Below are 20,005 nucleotides of genomic sequence, written 5' to 3'. Positions count from 1 at the left end.
CGTTGTCCAAAAGGCATCAATACTGCAATATATATTTTAATGAGTTTTCAGTTTTTCTTAAAAAGGAGAAGACAAGACTTGACAACTTAAAGTAACTGAAATATATGTACACTTTGACTCTAGTTTTCCAAGTGCTGGATGCAAAAGCTGAGCCAGATTACCGTGTGAAGCAACACCAGCACTACACAGTTCTGAACACAAATACAATTCAGAAAACTAGTGAACAGACACAGGCTATACGGGAAACGTTTTCCCAGACTAGTTGACATTGTTTTTTAAATCTTTCAATTGTTGAACAACTGAAGCGTCATTCTTCTCTAAAAAGGGATTTTGTCAGGTTCCACGCTCGAGGCACATAACTAATTCTATGTATAAACTCAGGATATGTCCACACTTAAAATGCTACAGTGGTTCAGCTGCAGTGCTGCTGCTCTGCCTCAGTGTAGACACTATCTACACCAATGGGAGAGGTTTTCCCATTAGCAAAGGCAATCCACCTCTCTGAGAGGTGGTAGCTAGGTCAATGGAAAAATTATTTTGCCTAGCTCACACTGTCCATAACCAGGGGGTAAGGCAGTATATCTACTTCTCTTGGGATGTGGATTTTTCATACCCCTCAGAGATACAGCTACAGCAATGTAAATTCGTGGTGTAGACCAGTCCTGACTCTGGGTTCTGACAATCTAGGCTCTTTCCATCATATGCACTACCACCATTACCAATGAGAAAGGCTCAGCAGGCTAAGCTCTGTCCTCTCTTACACCTGTACAACTTTACTGTTTGCAGATTTAAGCCCTCTGTAAAATTATCTATCTATAAATTGCTTTGTGCATGTTTGTGAGTATGCTAAGAAAGCATCATTTAAAGAAATGGAATTGCACAGATGTAGCTGAGAGCCCAATTTGTCACGCAAACCCACTGATACTGGTGATACCATTGGAGGTGTTTAAAAAAAAAATCCATTTGATTGTCAAAACCCAGCATGATTTTGCAGGGCTGTTTACTAGTAAATAGAAATGATTTTTGTCTAACAAACAGAGCAAATTTTATATGGAAACTAGTGATATAATGAATATGGAACTATACAACACATTTATATACATACACATTGTTACACTGGGGGATAGAATGCCATTCCAACATTTTTGTACTACATTATACCCTTACATTAGGGAGGCAGGACAACTTCCAAGGTAACAAGGAATTAAAAAAAACACTCTACTAAGGACAATTGGATTCACCTGTGGAACTCTACTGACTACAGTGGGATTGCACAGGTGTATGTGGCAGAACTTGACCCACAGACTCTTCATGCTAGTGAAGATGCAGAAGGAGACGACCACCCCAAAGAGTTAGCCAGGCTAGGAGATAGTCTACAAATAAGTATTTTTGCCTGAGCAAATCTGATCTGGAACTATACAGATGGCCACAGTGCCATTTTTAGTACTCACAGAGCATGTGGGTGGAATGCAAAGGGAAAGATAGGGACAAGAGTATTCCTGCAAACTTTAAGAGATTCCATGGTCAAGCACTCAAGAGCCAAAAATACCAAAGTGAAGGTTGCACATACAGCTATAACTCTCCTGTCTTGGATCTACACAGACTGCATTTTAAGTACTCATGGTATTTCTCAAGTACAATACAGTTTTTACTATAGTTTCAACAGGGGTGGCACCCTATATAAACAAGAGTACATAACACAGTATTTGAAAGTAACTGGTAGGTATGCAGTAAAACACTTAAGGAACTACTACAGATGTAGTAAAACAGGGTAGTAGTAATAATATGAATACCACCTAGCACTTATACAGCACTTTCCATCAGTAGATCTCAAATCATTTTACAAAGATGGTCAGTATCATTATCCCCATTTTACAGATCGGGAAACTGAGGCACAGAGGGGAAGTGACTAGTGAATAGTGTGTGTGTTTACATATAGTCAAGATTAATATTATGAATTCTTAATAGCCAACTGACTATCAGTCACAGGCCTAAATCATTCACTCCATACTCAAACAGATCTCCCAATGATTTCAGAAGGTATTTTGCCCAAGTAAGGACCACCAAATTGAGTCTGCTGTGAATATACCACTCAAGAAACCCACTTGTAATTATATGGAAAAATTCAGGATTCACTTTAGCTTTTTTGTGAAGATCAAGATATACTTAATTTTACAAATAAATTCTTGACAAGTTGTCCTGGAGATGAAAATATAATTAAGGATACGTCTATAGTACGAAATTATTTCAAAATTACTCTATTCTAATTTTCGGAAGTTATTTTATACATTTGGTCTTTTGTGTCCCCACTAAAGTGCATGAATTCGGCAGATTGCGTCCACAGTACCAAGGCTAGCATCGAATGTCGGAGCGGTGCGCTGTCGGTCAATTTCAGCACAACCAATATTCCAATTGTATTGTGCGCGCCACAATATCTGTGAGATTAAGGGGGGAAGATGTTTATGGGGGGGTGGGAGGTTGAGGCAACTCGCCTGGTGGCCAGTTTCGCACAGCCAGACAACAGGGCGATTAGAAGAGTGCAGCAGGGCGCACTGCACATCAGAGAAGCTTTGAAAGCCAGTTTCATGACTGGCCAGGGTATGGTGTGACAGTTGTGTTTGTTTCTCTTAAAGTTACCCGCCCCCTATATATATATTAAAGGAAATAAAGTCACAATTGTTTAAAAACTGTTCTTTATTATTTGTTGCACAAAACATTGAGAGAAAAATCAGAAGCTGGACGGGGGGGGGGGGAATGTGTGGGTCCCCGTAGCCTCCCCCCTGCACCCGTGTTCTTTGGCATCTGGGTGAGGAGGCTATGGAACTTGGGAAGGATGGAGGGCGGTTATTCAGGGGCTCCAGCAGCAGTCTGTGGTCTTGCTGGCTTTCCCGCATTAGATCCACCATACAGCGGAGCATGTCAGTTTGCTCCCCCATGAGCTTGACCATAGCATCCTGCCTGCTCTCATCGCGTGCATCCCTCTTCTGTTTGTATTCATGTAATGCTTTAAACAACTCCGCAATTGTTTGCCTCCACGCATTCAACTGGGCCCTCTCAGTGTGGGAGGACTGCATGAGCTCAGCGAACATGTTGTCCCGAGTTCGTTTTTTCCGCCTTCTAATCTGGACCAGCCTCTGGGACGGAGTAGATAGGGGCCACATTGAAACATTTGCACCTGCTGCAGGAGGAGAAAAAGGGAGGGTAGTATTTTAAAAGATACATTTTAGAGAACAAGGGGACACTGTTTCTCAGTGAAACAGGCAATTCATAGTACACAGCGCATGTTCTTTCTGTACAAGGTCTCATTTTGCCTCCTATACTGAAGTGCCCGCCACTTTGGTGTGAGTAAGCCATCACATGCGGCCAGGCAACAGAATTCAGCTTGCAGGCAGCCTGCGGGCTCTCTGGGATGATCGCTTCAAACACCACCCTCCCTCCTCCTCCCCCCCCCCGCCCCGCCACCACACACACCGCCCCATGGGGCTCCGATGAGGCTAAGCAGGGTTGAGCCCTTTAAACTAAAGACGCGAACAGCCCAGCGCAGCTGGGTTTCCCCCCACCCCCACCACCGCGTGGCTCTGATCAAGCTCTCACTCACCAGAAGCGCCTTCTCCAGGGTCATGGTCCAGAAGCATGCTTTGGGAGTAGGGGGGAGGCTATTGGCTCCAGGGTTAAGAATAGTTCCTGGCTAGGTGGGAAAACAGATTCCCCACTTGCCACCTATGCACTGTCCTCCTCACTCCGTGCTACTCCCCGCCTTGCAGGTGTCCACGGCCAGTGGTGGGGTAGTGGTGTCGTCACCCCCCATAACTGCATGCAGCTCACGCTAGAAGCGGCATGTATCGGGCTATGACCCACGGTGCCCGTTCGCCTCCCTGGCTTTTTGGTACGCTTGCCTGAGCTCCTTGATTTTTGTACGACACTGTTCTGTGTCCCTGGAGTAGCCTCTTTCCGTCATGGCCCTGAAGACTTTAGCATACGTATTTGCGTTCCTGTTTTTGGAACGTAGTTCTGCCGTAACAGATTCGTCTCCCCAACATGCAATGAGATCCAGTACCTCCCGTTCGGACCATGCTGGAACTCGTCTGCGAATCCGGGACTGTGTGGTCGCCTGTGATGGTGGTGACCAAACAGGAAATTCAAAAGTTTCCAGGGCTTTTACTGCCTACTTGGCTAGTGCATCGGAGTTCAGAGTGTTGTCCAGAGCGGTCACAAGGGAGCATTCTGGGATAGCTCCCGGAGGCCAATATCGTCGAATTGCATCCACAGTACCTGTGACTCGGAACTGCGATCTTGATTTTAGCACTACTCCACTTGCCGAGGTGGAGTACAGAAATCGGAGTAAAGATCCCTTTAAATCGAAAAAACTGGTTTGGTTGCGTGGACGGAACCAGTTTTATTTCGAGGTAAGTCAGCTAATTCCAAAAGAACCGGGTACTGTAGACCAGGCCTAAACTATTTAAAACAGCTCAATATACAGATGAGTGCCCTGACTTAACTTGAGAAAGAGTAAACAAAAAAATGTATTCAAGCAACATTGCTGCATATGTATATGTACTATAAACACATTCTCCAGTAATACTGAAATGAGATTCAAGAAGCCTTTGCTAAATGCTTCCAATACCTCGTCAATACATAAAAACCTTACAAACTAAGGCACTCAAACATGCAAACACTTTCATATTTGAGTAACATTACACATGAGTAGCCCCATCAGATTCAATGGAAGTACTCGTGTACATTTCTAAAATTAAGAACATAAGAATGGCCATACTGGGTCAGACCAAATGTCCATCCAACCCAGTATCCGGTCTACCGACAGTGGCCAATACCAGGTGCCCCAGAGGAAGTGAACTTAACAGGTAATGATCAGTGATCTCTCTCCTGCCATCCATCTCCACCCTTTGTCAAACAAAGGCTAGGGACACCATTCCTTACCCATCCTGGCTAACAGCCAAAGGATTTAGCCTCCATGAATTTATCCAGTTCTCTTTTAAACCCTGTTATAGTCCTAGCCTTCAACCTCCTCAGGCAAGGGGTTCCACAAGTTGCCTGTTCACTGTGTGAACAACAACTTTGGCACCCGGATTTGTAACAATGGACATATTTTTGCTTCGTCTATAAATAGAAAGTGATAATTTGTTGCCTGCAATGCTTATTTAAATAACTTTATTGGCTTTAGTTGGTTAGATCGCATCTAAGTACAGGTAGCTGTGTATTACAATTATCTAACTTCCAACCAGCTATAGAAGCCTGCTGGCAACCGTGTCAGAGATAAATTAAAAAACAGGTCAAACCATCACACTTGCCAGCACTACCTAATAGTCTATTTCCTCACACAGTTTCATTCATGTACCATATTTCATCTGGATTTGAAACCAAATTCTCAGACTTGTGTTCAGTCTGCTATTCCCAGTTCCGCTCTTGGCTTTTATACTGACTCACCCATCACTGTGTAAATCTACACTGGGATTCATAATCTCTTTGATTTACCTTTACGTAATTTGATTACTATGCAAAAATCCTTACCTAGTAGGAGTCACACTGGGAGAAGCTGAGCTGGATTCAAATATTTTAGTTCTCTCATAGCTATAACTTGCTTATACTCACTTGCAAGTCTCCAGGACACACATAGTTGTACATACTTTTTCCTCATCATCTAGGAGATAAGTTGTCACACTTCCCTTGCACAACTATACCTGTTGGTAGCATCCAAGTGAATTAAACAGAAGGGTGTAATAGCACACCAAGCTTGCGCCCACTAGCTACTGTAAGCAGTTACAAATGTGTCAGTGGTAGAAGACTTGCCCTTACTTTACCCATCCTCAGAAAGCTAGCCCCGCATGCAGAGTAGGGTGTGTGATTTTTTTTAAACCATTTAAAACTTGTTACATTGACTAACGTCTTAGATTTGTACAATGCATCTTCTTTTGTTCATTTTATTTCTAATGGTTTTTCAGAAAAGTCCACCGTGCTAGCAGAGTGTCACATAGACAGACATGGAAACACAAAGGCTATAGAACATTATGGGGCAGATACTAAAATGGTGCAAGTTGTCCTAGCACCTGTCCTGATTGCAAAGCTAGCTGCAACTTTATCCCAGAGGAAATCCACTTCAGGTGTCAGGCCTTATGTGCTTACCTCTTCTGGAGTGGAGTCAGTTCTCCCACTCTGAGACCAGACTCTGGGCTACAGTAACCTGTGTATCAAACTATGCTTACCTAGCAGTTCCAACTGAGTTTGGTACTTGTGGTCCTTTCCTTCAGGAATCTGTGATCAGTGGTGAATACAGTGACCAGATGGCCTTCTTAAATCAAAGTATTGTTTAATTTTTAACAGTCAGAACAACACATTTAGCGTAAAAGGATTTTAAAAACAAACGGTATGTGCGCGTGTGTCTGTGTCTTACCTAAAGTTCACCATCCTCCAGAGGTGTCCTAGCTTCCTAGATGCTCCAGCAAGTGCCTGCCTTAGTCTGCTTCCCCAAAGAGCTCCTCAACAACTACTTCCCCTCTGGAAATAAAGAATCTCTTTTTATCCAGAGAATGTTCCTTGGGTCTTGTCACTTCCTGGGTTTTGGGCCCTGCTCATCATAAACCAGTTCAGTGAACTCTGCAAGACATGACAGACTCCTCAGGGTTAGGGCTCTGCCAAGGACCCAAAACAACCCTAAAGCGTTTGCTGTGGGGTGGCTTACCTTGAGCTGTTCTTCCTGTTCACTTGTTTTCCATACAGCCCACTATTAAATGAAACCAATATATTCATACAGTGAACATCCCAATACTTCGGTCAACCTACAGTATTCATAAGTTACTACAGAAGAGCTCCATCTCCATCACAGCTCCATTGAAGTTGATGGAACTATGACAATTTACATCAGCTGAAGATATACGTTTAAGTTTTCTCCAATGTGTCATAAGCAGAACGTCGTCTGTGCTAAGAGAGAACTGAAAACTGTAAGAGACTAAGACAGACCAGTTGGGTGGAAACCATTACCACATACAAGTGTGACTTTTTAATAAGCCATTTTTGAGCTATGAGTATTTCCCCATATCTGCTAAAAGATAACCTCCTTTGGTATTCCAGAATCTCTGAACAAAATATGATTATACATTTTCTCCAAAATTTTCTATACACCAAAATTAATAGACAGACTTTAAGGCCAGAAGGGACCATCACAACCATCTACTCTGACTTCCTGCACATCGCAGGCCACAGAACCTCACCCACGCACTCGTGTAATAGACCCATAACCTCATATCTGGTAGGAAAGATGTCTGACCAAGACATTTTTGGTAAGGTAAAGTGTATGAAAAATACAGGCTTATTCTGGAAATATCTTCTCAACCATAATTATAGTATAGTTACATTCTAATAAAAGTTGCCTAAAGACATGAAGATAACTAGCAATCTGAAGTGTTCTGGGTTTTTTTTTAAAAAATACATTGGCTGATCTGTACACCCACGCACAGCACACTATCTCCCAAGGTAGAAGTGCTGTTAGATACAGTAAGATCGCTCACAGAACAGACGCAGCTAATTACACAGTTCTAGCAAAGCATCAGGGAAAGGCTCCATGAAGAATTTGCCAATCACTATATATTAAATAATTTTTATTTCTTGAGGGCAGCAGTTAAGTCACAGTGTGTTTCTACTGAGACCCATGCATGGAGTTCTCCCTAAATCTAACCAACGAACACGATGCACAGTAATGTTTCTGTAGGACAACAGAGAATGCATCATCCCTGCTGTGGATTTTATGAGTTAACCCCACGTTCAGCACAAAGCGTAACCCGGTCAAGGGTTTGTAGGGTAGACGAGAGCCTTAGTTTTATTTGGGTCTCTGTTTGAGTAGGATATCATCATTATATTCTTTCAAAGTGCAGAGTGCAGGTTTTATGGGAGAATTTCTTTCAGCTAGATATTTAAACTCCGATAGTTGGGATCAGTAGCTCAAACTAAAGATCGTAAAAGGAAATGGCTTCATTTTAGATGGAGATTTTTTTCACCCATTTCTTCCTCCTTGCAGTCCTGCAATATTGGGGGGGTTAGTCCTTGCCAGTTCACTCCTCCCCATCTTCTCATTGTCTCCCCATCACTCCCACATGTACTCAGCTATCAGCTCTTTTGACTCTATCACAAGTCACAGAAAACTGTATTTCCTAAAGCCCCAGGTTCTGAAGTCATGAAAATCTCAATTTATTAAAAAAATTAAAAAATAAAAGGTGTTGCCTTCATGGCAGTGAGGAAGAGTTGGAAAACATGACCCTTAAATGCTCAAAATCCAGACAACAAAAAGAATCCAATATTATTTTTAAATTCATTTTGAGGCCTGACTCATGATCTTTGAATAGATTCTAAAACCAGAAAAGACAACTGTAATCATGTAGGCCGACTTCCTGCATAATACAAACCACAGAACTTCTCTGAATTAATTCTTGTTTGACATAGAGCATATCTTTTAACCAAAATACAATCCTGATTTAAAAATTGCCAGTGATGTAGAATCCACCGCAACTCTTGATAAGCTGTTCCAATGATTAGTTAACCTGTTAAAAACTTATGCTTTATTTCTAGCCTGAAATAGCTTCTATTTCCAGCCACTGGATCTTGTCTGCTATAAATTTGTCTGCTAATATTTGTTCCCCACATAGGTACTTACAGATAGTGATCAAGTCACCCCTTAATCCTGTACCTGAGGCACTTGACCACACAAAATGAAGAGATCTCAGAATATCAAAAATAAAAAGTGAAACTGCTTTTAAAACTGGACTGAACAAATAAGTCTTTAGGTGTTGAGGCAAATATCACTAAGAAAAGTGGAAAGATTTATTTAGGGATGGACAACCCCTAAAACAGATATAGCTGATGTATATTTTTAAAAATATACATTATCAATTTATATAGATTGCTTACTTTTTCAATGAACACTTTCAGATAAAAGAGGAACCAACAAAGCTATATGTATTAGTAAACTTTTGTTAAGTAAAGGTTTGAGTTTCAGCAATCAAGATTATGTCTAGAACATATTAATCTCATGACTGTTTTTAGAGGACAAGCCACATAAAGCTATTGAGCTACAGAGGGCAGACTGTCAATACGAAGTAACAGCAAAAGAAGAATGGAATGAGATAATATAGATGATAAATATTAACTGAAATACTAACCAAGTAGTACAATTCCAGTACTTTTTATTTACAGAATGCATGTTTCTCTACCTCTATATAATAAAATACATAATATTGCCCCAGATATCTTATGAAATGCAAGACAACCAGGATCTCTTTCATACATAGGATATGGAACTGCTGGGTGGTAGAAAGGTTTGGAAAATAATCCTGAAAGAAATAAAAAAAATAACACTAGAGAGATTAAAGTTCTCAAGAAGTGTATTAGCAGTTGGCCTGCCAAAAAGACTCAAACCAGGAACAAGGAAGCTACTCCTATTCTTGCTCTTTATAGGGAAAAAAAAAAAAAAGGGCAATCTTTAATTTGGCAACTATTCCTACTGTAGCTCACTGGAATAAACTATTAATAGAATATCTTGTAATGCAAGGTCTAATAATTGTTGTGAAAACAGTTCCAGGCAAATTTTTTTAAAAAGGTTAAATAGTATACCTTGCACAGGAAACCAATCCAATAGAAATACTGAAACCATTGAGATACTTTGATATATAGATGCAGTAATCCTACACTTATAGGATAGTCAGGAAGGATGTACACAGAGGATAATTGAATTATTATAATAATTGAATACTCTAGCCCCCTTAGCTTTCCTTTCATTCTATTCTCCTGCGACTCCTCATTCCACTCCCCAGAAAACATTCACTTTCCCCCTCTCCCCACTGAAAACATTAATATGAATGGTTACATAAGCACATACACACACACCCATGCTAAAGTTGTGTTTAAATAATTTAAAATAAAATAAAATGTTAATATAATAATATGGTCAATAGATAACCATAAGAGCAACATATTGTATTTCTGTATTAAGATATGTACCTACATATATTAAAACAATATTACTGGAGGAGGAGGAGGAGACAAAGCCTTAAGTGTAAGAATCAGTCTCTTCAGCACTCACACCACTGAGGAGACAGAAGCTCAGTTTACATCTTTGTGTGGCATCACCAAGAGTCCTCCAAGGATCTCCTCCAGCAAAGAAAGGGAAGTACTAAATACTTCTAATGTTAAAGGCAAAATGGAAAAAAGAGTGGTTTACATGAATGTTGAGACAGTCCTATATACTTAAGAGAAGGTAGTAACAAAGCAAAACCTTTTCATTTTTAAATAACCCCACTGAAAATATTCAAGAACTTAGTAGTAGAGCTGGCTGGGAAACGGTTTTCCCATTCTGTGAGAATTTTCATAATTTTGAAAAGTTTCCCATTTCACTTTGGGACCAAACAAACAGATATTTCAAAGCTGTTCATGTAAAAACAGAGAAAGACACATCACCTGACAGAGCCAACTGTCCAACAGTTATGGCACTCACCCGAGATAAAGGAGACATAGGAGAACCAGGTTCACATCCCTGATCTCCCAGATTCGGATCTGGGACTTGAATCTATGTCTCTCACATCCCATATGAGTGCCCTAACAACCAAGCTACAGAGTTAATCTCTTTCTAGCCCAGTGAATATTTATACAGACTGAAACAGCTCCAAACATAAGAGACCCAAGCTAGAGTAGCCAACAGTCTCACAGTTAGGGTAAGATCCAGACTCACAAGTGTTCTGAACAAGGCTGAGCAAGCACTTGAACTTGGCTTGCCCGTGTCATCTGCATCTTGGATGAGTGCCATCACCATCAGGCTACTGACTATTATAGGGTGGATCTCCCTGGTTTTGAGTAGCAATTATATCCTGGACACCTTCCCAATGAAAGTTTATACACTGTATATACACAGGAATGACACCTTCCCAGTGAAATTATATCCTGGACCGTAGACACCTTCCCAATGAAAGTTTCATTGAAAATGCTCCTTATCCAGAAGAAGTGTTCAGGTTGATGAATCGGCATTTTCTGACACAAAACTATCTACCCAGCAGTGAGCACGTATTTCATTGTGGCATCTCTATCTCTGACTCTTAACTCACTTTCCAATAATTATGCACTTCATCTTTGAGCAGAAGACGTATTCAGAATGGTGCATGCTCTATCAGTGCCAAAGACTAAAACAATGCAAGGACCTGTATAATTGGTGTCTCCCAGACACCGAACCCATAACAGATGGAGTTTTAATTTTTAGGGAAGTGGAGGAAGAAATAAAGGAAAGGCAAAATACTATCACTCCATTTGGTTAGGTAAGAACGGTATGCCCTGATGTCAGCCACTGGATCATGTAACATCCAGTTACATCTTCAATGGAGATCACATAACATCTCCACTGAAAACACTTCAGGGTAGTTCATATTTTTTTAAAAGACTTAAGTCACACTCCAGCACAGCAAAACATGTACATTATTAATATTTAAGGACACTAGGATGTTCACAAGTAGCATAAGCTACAGCCAACAGTGCTGTATTAAGAGATGGCAATCTGCAGTGACATAGGTATGTACCTACTAGAGTGTTATGCATTCCAGATGACAAATTACAAAAAAGAGTTTACCATCAACTCTATTTTCAGGGGGGGCGGGGGGGTTGCTCCACAATATCGACAGCTTCATGACAGAATCTTGGTTTTCCAGAAATTCATCTACTCTTGTTTAGATTTCTCACATGTAGTCACAATTTTCAAAGCAACTGATTTTTATATTGGAACAGACACAGAGAATGCTCAGACAATATTCTGTATAAATCTATTTCACACACACACCCCTTCTTCCTGCACCTCAGCTTAACCCTTTGGTAAAGCACAGGCCAGAGCTCTGTCTTGCAGTCCTTTCTAAATAGGTTACACAAAGCTCAACCTCAGGGTTATTGAATGTAAAACGCAGATAAATGGACACTCATAGCGCCCAATCAATTTCAGAAGAGAGAGAACCATAGGGTTCTTAGTATAACAAAGATTTAATGCATACAAAACCCATTGTAAATAGTATAAAATGCTGTAAATAGCATTTGGAAGACTAAGAATAACTTTTAAACAAAATCTAGTAGATAGAAGAATCGATTGGTGTAGTTTATAGACTTCCCCCCTTTTGTTTCTCTTTTATGTACATATATTTTCAAATATAAAGTTTCAGCACATCATTTTTATACATTAGCACACACATCAAAACACATTTCTCTCTGATCCTCTCTCAGAGATGATTTCTGAGACTTTAGAGCTAACTATATTATATAGTGTATGTCACCTGGGCTCTTTGGAGCAGAGAAATGACAGTCTCTTGGTCCTTTCAAACACTTCAGAACCCTGTACGCAAATAGTCTGGGGAGCGTCACAACTAGCAGCCACTCAGCTCTGGAATTAATAGCTGACTGTTCTGCTCAGTTGCTGGTGAAACAGAAGTCTTCATCCTGTATCCACAGCAGTACAAAGGCTGGGATCCCGGATATTTATAAGATTCTCACTCTGCAGGGTACCACATCTCCTCATAAGCCTGGCTAAGTCAGGCAAGAATTCACAAAGTATGACCCCATTCTCTCTAAAGCAGAATCCCAGTTTACAGCAGAGCGCTAATAACAAAACAAATTCCACAGGCAGTTCCATAACACACAATGTGGTGGACCAAATATCACTCTAATGGAAGGTTTTCCTCGTAAATAAAGCTGAAACAGAACTCACCTGTTTCTAAAGTGGTACAGGGACTGGGACCAAGCCCTCAAAGCAAACACAATGCTTGGTCCTGTGTCAAACTCCTCTATTTATAACATTTCCCCAATCCCCTGGCTCTCTGACCGACTCAGGTCTCAGAGGATAACTAAGGTATGACCTGGCAGGTTGGTTGCTCACAATGAGAACAGCCTCAGAACAACTAATGAACATATCTACTAACTACCATGCCCTGTTCTGGAAGTTTCTGGGTCTTTCTAGCTGAGTTGCCCTGCCCTCTGCACCTGTGCAAAAAAAGTATCGAACTAAGATCCATGTCTCCTCCCCACAGCTTCTCTTCCCCTCCTGGGAAAACTAAGGCTATGTCTACACATAAACCACTACAGCAACACAGCTGCAACGCTTCAGTGTAGGCATTCATTAGTGCGACGGGAGGGATTCTCCCATAGTGGTAGTTAATCCACCGCCCTGAGAGGTGGTAGCTAGGTCATCGGAAGAATTCTTCCATCAACTTAGCACTGTCAACACCAGGGGTTAGGTCTGCTTCATTACACTGCTCCGGGGTGTGGATTTTTCACACCCCTCAGCAACATAGCTAGGTCCACCTAACTTTTTAGTGTAAACATGGCCTAAGTCAAATGCTATAGTATAGAGCATGTGGGTTAATGAACAGAGGAGTGGGTCTTCAGGTGATCAGTAAGCAGCACCAGATAGAAGAAAAACTACTGTACTAAGAAACAGCTCTGTGTCCCTAATTATACAGAACAAGGGACTTAAGATACAGGAAATCATGCCAACTGGGGGGGAGGGGTTCCTAAGAATATATTTAATTGAGCAGAAGCAACTCTAAGAAGTCAGTTTAAGTTTTCAGTAGAAACCCAGTCATTTTGGGGTTTTAATAACCTTGAAAATAGAACTCAAATCAGACAGATATCTGAATACCAAGTCTCAGTTACAAAGAATACATTTTTTTACTTTACAAAGGTAATTTACCAATTTTCTCAATTTATCATGGTCACAAGGACAGGGTTTGTATATTTGGGAGAAGGTGGCTTTTTCTGAAGCTTTTTTAACCATTTTAGCCAAAGAAAGTATTATAACAAACAGCTATTCTTACTGTGAAGTAGTGCACTCCTGCTGGAAGGCTGCTACAGCACTCTGACAAGCAGGAGTGTTCCCAGTTATCCAGGTGATTCAGGAACTCGTAGCAGAATCAATAATAATTAGTTTCAAATTCAATGATGATCTCACATTATATGTAAGCTCAACCTCAAGCAGTTCAGTCAAAGTCGGAGAATTGATTCACCTATAAACTACATGGCTTCTTTCTTTTTGAAAGATAGACAAGTATTCAGAAACAAAATGATGTACTCATCGCTGATGTTTGGTACCATTTGTATCAATACATTTAACAAAACAAAAAAACTATAAACAACTATGATCCCCTGCTCCAAGCCACTTTCTGGCAGAGAGAAGAGCTGGTGCACAAGGAGATGGAGAGGCATGGTGAAAAAGAAAATGGGGCAAGCACTGCCTCTCTGCCATTCATTCCTTTCCCTTCAACCCCTATGGAATCATTCTCCCTCTCTCTGGCCCAATGACTACTCAAGAGTTTTAAACAATGTGGAACAGATTCAGTAGGACAGCCTGACACACACCCAACCCAAGTTACCGGGCAGCTTGGTAGTTTGGACACTCACCTGAGAAGGGAGAAACTCAAGTTCAAGTCCCTGCTCCAATTGCTACTTAATTATTCATATGTCTGGAACAGTTTCAAGAGGGTTTGAGAGAACATTCTGTAGCCCACTAGTTAGGGCATTCACCTGAAACACTGGAAACTCAAGTCCAAACCCTTGCTCCACATTGGGCAGATGGGGAATTCAACCCAGGTTGCCTACATCCCAAGAGAGCCTCCTAACCACTGGGCTAAAAGTTCTAAGGAGAGCGGCACCATCTCCTCCTGCAGCCATTTTAGCCTTTCATTTCCTTTGCTTTTTATTTTATTTTTTTTAAAATGCCCCAAAACTAAATGAATGTTTCATTTAAATCTGAAATGTATTTTTAGTCAACTTTTTTGATTTGCTGCAATTTTTTGGATTTGTAGTTTGGGGTCAACTGAACACAATTTTTTTTTTTTGGGCACATAACTGCCAAGCTACCAAAAATCAGTTACTGACTCAGTTCTACTCACAAGCAGCAGGGAATCTAAATCACTAGATACAACAGAATTTAAAAGTTCTTTTAAAAAATATTAAAGTTCAAGTTATGGTTATAAAGATAACTTTACAAAAGTGTGAACTGAGGCAGCACGGTCTTCTTGGGACTGCTGACAGCTATCCTACTTCTGCTGCTGCTCAACTTTCCCTGAAGTTGAGATTGAGGAGGAGAGAAGAAATCTAACCTTCCTACCAATACAAAAGCGCACACACTGTGCAGTCAAGTTCCAGAGGGCTATCACTGGTGCATCTTTGGCTGAAATAATGGCCAAGAGAAATCAGAAGCCTGAAGTGCGAAAGGCCCAGCGGGAACAAGCCATTAGGGCTGCCAAAGAAGCCAAGAAGGCTAAGCAGGCAACCAAGAAGTCTACACCCTCTACAACAAAGGCTCCCACAAAGGCTGCACCGAAACAAAAGATTATGAAGCCAGTGAAAGTTTCTGCTCCTTGTGCTGGTGGAAAGCGCTAACTTGTCAAACAGTAGTTGGTTGCATTAAATAAACATCTGACTGACTTTCAGAAAAGAAAAAAAAAGAAAAAAAAAGAAAAAAAGGCACTACTTCTGCACCTCACTGGCACCCTTCTCCTCCTAACCGTAAGGAAGTCCAGTTAGCTTTTCAAACTTTGACTGTATTTAAAAGTAACAAAAATAAAACTAATGGGACAAGACCAACCAGCATGACATCCCCAACTATGCAAGCTGTCATGAACATCCAGCTTTTTGAGAAGCTTCAAGTGAGCACGCAAGTTGGTTTCAGAACTCCCCTGTATTCTCCACTTGTGGGTCCCTATGTAGAAAATGAAGTCTTAACATGCCGCTTTAAGTGTTTCTTCACTTTGAAATTCAACCATTAAGTGCAGCCTTTGTGGGAGCCTTTGTTGTAGAGGGTGTAGACTTCTTGGTTGCCTGCTTAGCCTTCTTGGCTTCTTTGGCAGCCCTAATGGCTTGTTCCCACTGGGCCTTTCAAACCAGCGATTCTGCTGACTACACGGGTTAGCAAATGCAAAAGGAGAGCAGAACCAAACAGCAAAGTGACCTGGCATGAACAGTGCTACATGGCTGCTAGCAGCCAGAGGAGATAAAATCTTACACATACAAAAAAGAAAAACAGCCTGCGGATGAACTGGCTTTAATACAGAGGGAGTGGGTGTTCAAACATGTTCTCTGTGGCTATTGCTCCACTTTGTTTATTTTGATCTACCCTAGTATTATTTAGGTAAGACTGGAGTTTTCAGAAGGACAGTCACTCATCTTCCACTGAATTTCAATGGAAGTTTTGTGCCTAATTCTCTTAGGGCTTGCTAACATTGTGTTAACAGTGCCAAATAGGATTAGATGAAGATTTTAACTGCAGTGTTGCCCTTAACCTATTCTCAACCACACAAAAATCTCTAACTTGAGTTAAGTAGTGCATGAAACCTGAGCTCCTTAGCTCATTAGGGGTTATGGGTTGAAGTTCAAGTACTGCTCATACCTCAGCTAGTAATGCAGTGGAGACTCAGCTACTCTGCAGCTCAAATGTTATTTCAGTGTGACTGCTCTAACTTCAGTCAGAGGATTCTGTGAAGGCCAAAAGTATAAAAGGGTTATAACAGGGTTCAAAAAAGAACTAGGTATGTTCATGGAGAATAGGTCCATCAGTGGCTATTGGTCAAGATGGTCAGGGTCCAGAGACTTGACGCTATGCTCTGGGATATGTCTACACTGCAGTTAGACACCTGCGGTTGGCCTGTTCAGCTGGCTCGGGATCACAGGGCTCGAGCTAAGGGGCTTTTTCATTGCAGCACAGAGGTTCAGGACTCAGGTTGCAGCCCAAGCTCTGGGACTCTCCCACCTCGCAGGGTCCTAGAGCCTGGGCTCCAGCCCAAGCATCTACACTGCAATTCAACAGCCTCTCAGCCCAAGTCAGCTGGCACAGGCCAGCTGCGGGCGTCTAATTGTCATGCACACATACCCTAAACCTTCATCTGCCAGAAGCTGGAACTGGACAACAGGGGATGGATCACTTTACAATCGTTCTGTTCATTCCCTCTCAGGCATCTGCAACAAGCCACTGTTGGAAGACAGGATATGGGTCTGATAGACTGTTGATCAAACCATTCTTACGCTCTTATGAGTTAGGCTACCTCAACAGGAGTGAACCTGAGCATAGCTAACTCAAGCTAACATTGCAGCGAAGACAAACCCTTAGCCTCCCTGGTCAATCCCAGCCATAGCCACAGGAAGATGTAGGATGAAGTCAGAGAGAAGGGAACCTGCGCCAGGATGTTGTGGACAAATTCTTAACAAAAGAAGTTTGTGAGCCACCAGGCTGAGAGAGAACACAGACTGCCCAGTGACAGCATATAAAACCATATGATTCCAAACTAGGTATTATGAAGTTTTATGGAACCAGAGCATGCCAATACGTTTAAAAACTATACAATGTATACAGGTATAATCCCTACCCTGAAAACAGTCCAAATGCCTTTAAAATAATTAGAAAGTAGGCTACAAATCAATTTTTAAAAACTCCATGTGTATACATATATCATGCAACAGATCTGTCTTCACAAAGCCACAACATAATCCACAAGGATATGGCATTAGCTGTTCCAGGCAGATTAGTGTCATTTAAGGGATAACCCATAATTTCCATTTGACATTGAGGAGTTCATTTAACAGCAGCGTTATAAGAGGAAGAGATCGTATTGGATTGTTCCGGGGTGAGGGGGATGAGGAAGTTTTTCCCTTTTCAAAAAACAAACATTTAGCAAAAAGGAACAAACAAGAATCCCATGTGGAACAAGTGAACTGGGGAAGGAATCCTGTGAAGAACGTGCTAGGGAAAGGTTTGCTAGTGAAGCCCTGTCCTGTCTCAGCCCAAGCTCTCCTTTCAGAGGAAGACAGGAGCAGAGAAGCAAGTTCAACGCCCGGCATCCATCAAAACATGCTTCAAACACAAACACACACACACCCCCCAAGTGGTTTCCATCATATGCAGGGTTTTTACAGTTTGGTTCAAAGGCGCTCAGCACCCCCGCTATACAAACTGTTCCCGCATCTCTGCGGCCAACCCACCCAGGGATGCCGCGCAGCACCCGGGATCCTGCCGGGAAATCCCCGCAGGAGGAGAGGGCGCTTTTAACCTCAGGGCGACACCCCTGCCCGCTGCCGGCACCACGCCCGGCTCAGGAGCCAGCCACGGCCACCAACCCCTGCACCTGGCCGGGCCCCTTCCCCGGACGAACCGCACCTCCTCCTCCTGTTCCTCCAGCGAGGCGTCGCTCTCCGGCCGAAGCTGCTGCTGCTGCCCCCCACCTGGGCTCGCCGCCTCCTCGCTCTGCGGCCACCGCCCGGCTTCCCCCCGCTCCGCCCCGCGGGGAGCCGCCGCCGCCGCCGCCGCCGCTTGTCGCCCCGCGTCGGAGCAGCCGCCGGGGCGGTCCCGGGCCAAGCCGGCGTCCGCCTCTTCCGAGAGAGTTGAGGAGCCCGAGGAGGAGCCCGAGGAGCTGGAGCAGGACGAGACGATCCGGCCGCCGCCCCGCAGCCGCTCGGGAGCGGCCGAAACTTTCTCCCCCATCGCCGCCAAGTGCCGCGGGCAACCAGGAGCCGCCGCGGCGGGGAACCAGCTCAACCCCCCGCCGCCGGCGCCTACATGCTCCGCCGGGAAGCAGCCGCCCCCGGGGCACCGCGCGCTGTCCGGGGCAGCAGCGGCTACATGGCGCTTTGGCTGAGAGACCCGCGGAGTCCCTGCCCCCCGCTGCTGGCGCGTAGGACGCAGCTCCGAGCTGTCGGTGCCCGCGGCGGCTCCGCTCCCAGGCAGCTGGAGACGCGCCGAGCCTGCCGCAGCTCCCGCGAACCTGCCTCCGGGACAGGGGAAGGGGGAGACGGGCAGCCCGCGGAGCCAATGGTAAGGACGGCGGTGGGTGGGCGGGCCCTGCGAGGATGATTCCTGGGCCAAGAGCCCAACGTGAGCGGCAGGTGATGGGGGGAGGGAGGAGAGGGAAAAGGAGGGAGCGAGACGGGTGGGAGGAGGAAGAAAACCAGTTAAAAAGGAGGAAAGAGGGGCGGGAGAGGCAGAAGGTCTGTCTCCTTGCACCTCCGCGCAGGATGCAACGTATCTGAAGACAGCAAGTTCTTTCAAACCATCGTGCCGCCACTGGGGCTCATTTGTGAACACGGGCTGGGATCTTATCAAAGGGACGCCTATTTATAAACGGTCCAAGTACAATATATTAAACTTTCTGATAGAAAGTTAGTGTTCTAGGGGTTTTTTTAATCCTTTCAAAATCCCTCTCGGTTGAAGGGACTTTTTGGCGAGACTCAAACATTCTCAGGCCCATTCCTACAGGTGTCCTAGTATTGTTATTTTATTATTTGTGTTGAGGTAAGAGGTCTGGGTCCCAATCAATCCCTGCACCATTTTTTTTTTTAACCATCTCCGTGCACAGTACTACATACTGCCTCTTGGGTTTCAGTGTCCTGCAGAAATGGGGCCTCACACTTCCTTGCAGCATCTTGCAAGGGCATGCACTTTCAACTAGAACCCTGGAATTCACTACATACAAAGCAAACAGACAAAATAATAGAGAAAAAAAATCCTTTAATTTCAGATTTCAGAGTAGCAGCTGTGTTAGTCTATATTCGCAAAAAGAAAAGGAGTACTAGTGGCACCTTAGAGACTAACCAATTTATTTGAGCATAAGCTTTCATGAGCTACAGAAGTGAGCTGTAGCTCACCAAAGCTTATGCTCAAATAAATTGGTTAGTCTCTAAGGTGCCACTAGTACTCCTTTTAACTGCCAGGAGTTAGGCATCTAGGCCCTTTTGAAAATCCCACTAGATTCCTATCTGCATCTTTTGGTGCCTAAGTACCAGGCCTTTTGTCAATTTTTAAAATATATTTTTTCTCTGTTTATAAAGTATACATTTCTATACTAAACCATCTATAATAACAATATGGATCCAATTCTATGATCAGATCATCACAGGTGGACTCCTCTGCCCATTCAGAGTTGCATTTATTTCAACAGGGATCTGCATAGTCTCAGAAACTCACCACATAGGTCCAATTGCAAGATCAGAG

At 43.0% G+C, this 20,005-nt stretch overlaps 1 protein-coding gene across 1 annotated transcript in view; it reads right to left on the bottom strand.

The window, feature by feature from the left end:
• MAST4 (microtubule associated serine/threonine kinase family member 4) overlaps positions 1-18,586 on the bottom strand; it is a 445,876-nt gene extending 427,290 nt beyond the window's left edge. The window contains exon 1 of the mRNA XM_073344102.1: positions 18,176-18,586. Coding sequence (XP_073200203.1) covers positions 18,176-18,499 — 324 coding nt within the window. The 5' untranslated portion in view covers positions 18,500-18,586. The remainder of the gene's footprint in view (positions 1-18,175) is intronic.
• Positions 18,587-20,005: the final 1,419 nt, after the last annotated feature.

The sequence above is a fragment of the Lepidochelys kempii genome, chromosome 5 (genome assembly GCF_965140265.1).
Source record: "Lepidochelys kempii isolate rLepKem1 chromosome 5, rLepKem1.hap2, whole genome shotgun sequence".
Classification (NCBI taxonomy): Eukaryota; Metazoa; Chordata; order Testudines; family Cheloniidae; genus Lepidochelys; species Lepidochelys kempii.
Note: the sequence above shows the minus strand (reverse complement) of the source record. Positions and strands in the feature narration are given on the sequence as shown.